We start from the raw sequence: 7096 nt of genomic DNA, 5'->3' as shown, positions 1-7096 counted from the left end.
CCCCCCCCTCTTCCTCCTCGTCTGCCCCCCCTATTCCTCTCCGTCTGCACCCCCTATTCTCCTCTCGTATGCCCCCCCCATCTTCCTCCTCCGTCTGCCCCCCCCTCTTCCTCCTCCGTCTGCCCCCCCCCTCTTCCTCCGTCTGCCCCCCCCTCTTCCTCCTCGTCTGCCCCCCCCTTCCTCCTCCGGACCCCTCTGTATAATGAACTGGAGATAATGGACAAGTCTACAAGTCGGTGTAGCTGTGACAACCTGTCAAACATGATGTGGAGGTTGGTTGTCAGAGGTGACGGGGCCGCGTGATGTTGTCTCCCCCGGGGGTCTCGGATCTCGTTCCTCTGCTCCTAGGTCTCTGTGTTGTGCTGTTCTCCTATTATTCCTCCTAGAAGATTGTGCAATGTGTCAGTGCTGCCGCACGTGTCTGATGGGAGTTGTAGTACATTGTCCCCCTCTGTCATTTCCCCAGGTCTCTGCTCCTCCTGCTGATCCTCCTGGGGGTCTCCGCTGAAGAGCCGCCCCCCGCAGCCCCCGCTCAGGACACATGGAGGGAGTTCTGGCTGCTGCGCTTCATGGTGAACATCGCCGGTTACGGGACCGTTCTGATCCCGGGCTTCCTGCTCATCCAGTACTTCAAACGGGGCAACTACCTGGAGACGGGTGGGTAGACGTGTATACCGCATGTGTGATCCATGTACACTCGCCCTGTCATCATACATGTACACAGCCGCGTGCCCTGTCATCATACATGTACACAGCCGCGTGCCCTGTCATCGCACATGTACACAGCCGCGTGCCCTGTCATCGCACATGTACACAGCCGCGTGCCCTGTCATCACACATGTACACAGCCGCGTGCCCTGTCATCACACATGTACACAGCCGCGTGCCCTGTCATCTACACATGTACACAGCCGCGTGCCCTGTCATCGCACATGTACACAGCCGCGTGCCCTGTCATCATACATGTACACAGCCGCGTGCCCTGTCATCACACATGTACACAGCCGTGTGCCCTGTCATCATACATGTACACGGCCGTGTGCCCTGTCATCATACATGTACACAGCCGCGTGCCCTGTCATCATACATGTACACAGCCGCGTGCCCTGTCATCACACATGTACACAGCCGCGTGCCCTGTCATCGCACATGTACACAGCCGCGTGCCCTGTCATCATACATGTACACAGCCGCGTGCCCTGTCATCACACATGTACACAGCCGTGTGCCCTGTCATCGCACATGTACACAGCCGCGTGCCCTGTCATCGCACATGTACTCAGCCGCGTGCCCTGTCATCGCACATGTACTCAGCCGCGTGCCCTGTCATCACACATGTACACAGCCGCGTGCCCTGTCATCATACATGTACACAGCCGCGTGCCCTGTCATCACACATGTACACAGCCGCCCTCTATCTAAACTGGATTTTTAAAGGTTTCTTCCAAGTTTTGAAGTTATTTTCTAACTAACCGACTGTGGGGTCCGACCGCTTCCCCCGCTCTTGTACCCCCGATGTGACGAAGCCGCTGCCCCCGCTCTTGTACCCCCGATGTGACGAAGCCGCTGCCCCCGCTCTTGTACCCCCGATGTGATGAAGCCGCTTCCCCCGCTCTTGTACCCCCGATGTGACGAAGCCGCTGCCCCCGCTCTTGTACCCCCGATGTGACGAAGCCGCTGCCCCCGCTCTTGTACCCCCGATGTGACGAAGCCGCTTCCCCCGCTCTTGTAACCCCGATGTGACGAAGCCGCTTCCCCCGCTCTTGTACCCCCGATGTGACGAAGCCGCTTCCCCCGCTCTTGTACCCCCGATGTGACGAAGCCGCTTCCCCCGCTCTTGTACCCCCGATGTGATGAAGCGCTGCCCCGCTCTTGTACCCCCGATGTGACGAAGCCGCTGCCCCCGCTCTTGTACCCCCGATGTGATGAAGCCGCTTCCCCCGCTCTTGTACCCCCGATGTGACGAAGCCGCTGCCCCCGCTCTTGTACCCCCGATGTGACGAAGCCGCTGCCCCCGCTCTTGTACCCCCGATGTGACGAAGCCGCTTCCCCCGCTCTTGTACCCCCGATGTGACGAAGCCGCTTCCCCCGCTCTTGTACCCCCGATGTGACGAAGCCGCTTCTCCCGCTCTTGTACCCCGATATGACGAAGCCGCTGCCCCCGCTCTTGTACCCCCCTATGTGATGCAGCCGCTGCTCCCGCTCTTGTACCCCCGATGTGATGAAGCCGCTGCCCCCGCTCTTGTACCCCCGATGTGATGAAGCCGCTTCCCCCGCTCTTGTACCCCCGATGTGATGAAGCCGCTGCCCCCGCTCTTGTACCTCCGATGTGATGAAGCCGCTTCTCCCGCTCTTGTACCCCGATGTGATGAAGCCGCTTCCCCCGCTCTTGTAACCCCGATGTGACGAAGCCGCTGCCCCCGCTCTTGTAACCCCGATGTGACGAAGCCGCTTCTCCCGCTCTTGTACCCCGATGTGACGAAGCCGCTGCCCCCGCTCTTGTACCCCCGATGTGATGAAGCCGCTGCCCCCGCTCTTGTACCCCCGATGTGATGAAGCCGCTTCTCCCGCTCTTGTACCCCCGATGTGATGAAGCCGCTTCTCCCGCTCTTGTACCCCGATGTGATGAAGCCGCTGCCCCCGCTCTTGTACCCCCGATGTGATGAAGCCGCTTCTCCCGCTCTTGTACCCCGATGTGATGAAGCCGCTTCCCCCCGCTCTTGTACCCCCGATGTGATGAAGCCGCTTCTCCCGCTCTTGTACCCCGATGTGATGAAGCCGCTGCCCCCGCTCTTGTACCCCCGATGTGACGAAGCCGCTGCCCCCGCTCTTGTACCCCCGATGTGACGAAGCCGCTTCCCCCGCTCTTGTACCCCCGATGTGACGAAGCCGCTTCCCCCGCTCTTGTACCCCCGATGTGACGAAGCCGCTTCTCCCGCTCTTGTACCCCGATATGACGAAGCCGCTGCCCCCGCTCTTGTACCCCCTATGTGATGCAGCCGCTGCTCCCGCTCTTGTACCCCCGATGTGATGAAGCCGCTGCCCCCGCTCTTGTACCCCCGATGTGATGAAGCCGCTTCCCCCGCTCTTGTACCCCCGATGTGATGAAGCCGCTGCCCCCGCTCTTGTACCTCCGATGTGATGAAGCCGCTTCTCCCGCTCTTGTACCCCGATGTGATGAAGCCGCTTCCCCCGCTCTTGTAACCCCGATGTGACGAAGCCGCTGCCCCCGCTCTTGTAACCCCGATGTGACGAAGCCGCTTCTCCCGCTCTTGTACCCCGATGTGACGAAGCCGCTGCCCCCGCTCTTGTACCCCCGATGTGATGAAGCCGCTGCCCCCGCTCTTGTACCCCCGATGTGATGAAGCCGCTTCTCCCGCTCTTGTACCCCCGATGTGATGAAGCCGCTTCTCCCGCTCTTGTACCCCGATGTGATGAAGCCGCTGCCCCCGCTCTTGTACCCCCGATGTGATGAAGCCGCTTCTCCCGCTCTTGTACCCCGATGTGATGAAGCCGCTTCCCCCGCTCTTGTACCCCCGATGTGATGAAGCCGCTTCTCCCGCTCTTGTACCCCGATGTGATGAAGCCGCTGCCCCCGCTCTTGTACCCCGATGTGATGAAGTTGCCGCCCCATTCATTCATTCACTATGGAAATGGCGGAGATGGAGTACAAGACCCCAGTTCTCTGAATCGGTTGGGGTCCCCACGGTCGGACCCCCACCATCTCCTATGGGAATACTTGGACCTTTTCATGTAGATGTTATGTGATGGATCAGAGGAGAGAGAACCTGACACGAGGGTGCATATGTATTCACGCCCTGCGCTGTGGAACCTCGATGTAAGGTCTGGTCCCGCTTTCTGACGAGGTCCCCTGTGTGCAATCACGGTGTCAAGTGACCTGTCCCATGACAGTGTACCTACACCTGATCCGAAATGGCGCGACTCTGCCGAGCAACACGGAGCCGCCAAGATGGAGGCGGTACATACAGGGCAGCAGTGGGGGGCGGAGGGTCAGTCCAGAGGCGCTGTGCATGCCGCTGAGGTGACTGATGGAGGCGCTTCAGCCCTTTTATGACATACGCAGTAGTTGGGGGGCTTCATGTAAACTCCATTTCTGTTTGACTCTTTTCTCTGGTGGTCCCGCAGGTCGGGGGATCTGTTTCCCGGTGGTGAGGTCGTGTGTATTCGGACATGAGTCGAAGTCTGTGGCCGCTGATGAGCCGCCTTCCAGCCCCCGGGGCGATGGAGACCCCTCCACCACGCAGCAAGCCTTCAAACTGCTCTTCTGCGCCTCCGGCCTCCAGGTAAGAGGGGGCGCCGCTGCTCTAACCCGTGGTCAGAGAAGGGGTGTCAGCTTCTGTAACCCACACGGAGACCTGCAGGGCTGGGCCCTTAGTCTGGACCTCGCGCCAGGTGATGTAATGGCGGCTCCTGCGCCATTGTTCAGACGGGCTGCGGTCTCGTCAGCTGCTGACATCTGGGCGGGGGCAGCGCTTGGCGATCGTTCATATTGGGGGGATATCCATGTAGGGTCCTCAGATCAGTCCTTGTACGAGGGAGGGGCTCATTATATAAGTGACGGTGAAACCCTGCTCCGGCCGACATTGTCCCCTCTGCCTCCCCAGTACTCAGCCCCTCCAAGTGCGCGGACGTGCATGTCCGATAGTTGCCCTCAGCATCTGGCGTGGGGCGGGTTGTCCGGTCTCGCATGTTGCGTTTCCGTGTGTGTGCGCTCCTATCACCCGGTTGTGCTCGCTGTCTCCACAGATCTCGTACCTGACCTGGGGCGTGTTGCAGGAGCGCGTGATGACCCGGACCTACTCCTCCGCCGAGCCCGGGAGTCCAGGGGAGAAGTTCAGAGACTCCCAGTTCTTGGTGTTCATGAACCGTATCCTGGCGCTGGTTGTGGCGGGAACTTACTGCGCTCTGACCAAGCAGCCGCGCCACGGGGCGCCCATGTACAAGTACTCGTTTGCCTCTCTCTCCAACATCCTGAGCAGCTGGTGTCAGTACGAGGCGCTGAAGTTCATCAGCTTTCCCACCCAGGTCTTGGCCAAAGCCTCCAAGGTGATCCCGGTGATGCTGATGGGCAAGCTGGTGTCGCACAAGAGCTACGAGTACTGGGAGTACTTCACTGCCGTCCTCATCTCTCTGGGGGTCAGCATGTTCTTACTGTCCAACGGGGAAGGCCACCGCGCCCCTGGCGTCACCACCTTCTCCGGAGTGGTCATCTTGGCGGGCTACATCGTCTTCGACAGCTTCACCTCCAACTGGCAAGACTCGCTCTTCAAGTACAAGATGTCGTCGGTGCAGATGATGTTCGGGGTGAACCTCTTCTCCTGCCTCTTCACGGTCTTCTCTCTGCTGGAACAGGGGGCGCTGCAGGACGCCATCCGCTTCATGTCCCGACACCCGGACTTCGCCTTCCATGCGGCGCTGCTGTCGGTGTGCTCCGGCTTTGGCCAGCTCTTTATATTTTATACCATAAACAAGTTTGGGGCGGCCATTTTCACCATCATTATGACTCTGCGCCAGGCATTGGCCATCCTCTTGTCTTGTCTGCTCTACGGACACCCGGTCACCGCGGTCGGCGCGGTGGGCGTGGCGGTGGTCTTTCTTGCCTTATTCCTCCGTGTCTATGCCAGGGGCAGGATGAAGAAGAAGGGCAGGAAGGCGGCAGATGCCCCGGTGGTTCAGAAGGTCTGAGCAGGACGCGGTGGTCGCTGCGGTCATTGACCCTACATGTGGGGACTTGTGTGGGGACGGATGGACGGCGGAGAGCCGCTTATCTCTCTGACGGAAGAGGGATCTGGGATCCTTTATTTGTATTTGGGACGTTATTATCGTTATTAAACATTTACATTTTCTTTGATTTGTATTATTTTGACCAAAAATTAAAAAAAATACAAAACCTGACAATCGCCCGTAACTCACAGCAGCACAGAGGACTGGGAGGAGGAAGGTCGGCGAGGGGGAGACCAGCGGTGACATCACGGAGAATGTAGAGATCAGCGGTGACATCACGGAGAATGTAGAGATCAGCGGTGACATCACGGAGAATGTAGAGATCAGCGGTGACATCACGGAGAATGTAGAGATTAGCGGTGACATCACGGAGAATGTAGAGATCAGCGGTGACATCACGGAGAATGTAGAGATCAGCGGTGACATCACGGAGAATGTAGAGATCAGTGGTGACATCACGGAGAATGTAGAGATCAGCGGTGACATCACGGAGAATGTAGAGATCAGCGGTGACATCACGGAGAATGTAGAGATCAGTGGTGACATCACTGAGAATGTAGAGATCAGCGGTGACATCACTGAGAATGCAGCCTATCCATTCACTAGAGATCAGCGGTGACATCACTGAGAATGCAGCATATATGTCAGCAGAGATCAGCGGCGACATCACTGAGAATGCAGCATATATGTCAGCAGAGATCAGCGGCGACATCACTGAGAATGCAGCATATATGTCAGCAGAGATCAGCGGTGACATCACTGAGAATGCAGCATATATTTCAGCAGAGATCAGCGGTGACATCCCTGAGAATGTAGAGATCAGCGGTGACTTCCCTGAGAATGTAGAGATCAGCGGTGACTTCCCTGAGAATGTAGAGATCAGCGGTGACTTCCCTGAGAATGTAGAGATCAGCGGTGACATCCCTGAGAATGTAGAGATCAGCGGTGACATCCCTGAGAATGTAGAGATCAGCGGTGACATCCCTGAGAATATAGAGATCAGCGGGGACATCCCTGAGAATGTAGAGATCAGCGGGGACATCCCTGAGAATGTAGAGATCAGCGGGGACATCCCTGAGAATGTAGAGATCAGCGGGGACATCCCTGAGAATGTAGAGATCAGCGGGGACATCCCTGAGAATGTAGAGATCAGCGGGGACATCCCTGAGAATGTAGAGATCAGCGGGGACATCCCTGAGAATGTAGAGATCAGCGGGGACATCCCTGAGAATGTAGAGATCAGCGGCGACATCACTGAGAATGTAGAGATCAGCGGCAACATCACTGAGAATGTAGAGATCAGCGGTAACATCACTGAGAATGCCGTCTAACCATTCACTAGAGATCAGCG

At 58.0% G+C, this 7096-nt stretch overlaps 1 protein-coding gene across 1 annotated transcript; it reads left to right on the top strand.

The window, feature by feature from the left end:
- Nucleotides 1-430: 430 nt before the first annotated feature.
- Nucleotides 431-5867, top strand: SLC35B2 (solute carrier family 35 member B2). The gene is made up of 3 exons (XM_044274836.1): nt 431-657; nt 4147-4304; nt 4768-5867. Exons 1-3 carry the CDS (start codon nt 570-572, stop codon nt 5704-5706), a joined length of 1185 nt encoding a protein of 394 aa, XP_044130771.1. The 5' UTR covers nt 431-569; the 3' UTR covers nt 5707-5867.
- The last annotated feature ends 1229 nt before the right edge of the window (nt 5868-7096 follow it).

Source organism: Bufo gargarizans, unplaced genomic scaffold, assembly GCF_014858855.1.
Source record: "Bufo gargarizans isolate SCDJY-AF-19 unplaced genomic scaffold, ASM1485885v1 original_scaffold_2088_pilon, whole genome shotgun sequence".
NCBI classification, from domain to species: domain Eukaryota; kingdom Metazoa; phylum Chordata; class Amphibia; order Anura; family Bufonidae; genus Bufo; species Bufo gargarizans.
Note: the sequence above shows the minus strand (reverse complement) of the source record. Positions and strands in the feature narration are given on the sequence as shown.

Bases quoted from the DNA above. Each gene is read 5' to 3' on its own strand.
- SLC35B2 (XM_044274836.1), top strand. From the start codon at position 570: ATGGTGAACATCGCCGGTTACGGGACCGTTCTGATCCCGGGCTTCCTG. The intron at 658-4,146 runs GTGGGTAGACGT...GTGGTCCCGCAG, and splicing joins GGGCAACTACCTGGAGACGG to GTCGGGGGATCTGTTTCCCG. The intron at 4,305-4,767 runs GTAAGAGGGGGC...CTGTCTCCACAG, and splicing joins TCTGCGCCTCCGGCCTCCAG to ATCTCGTACCTGACCTGGGG.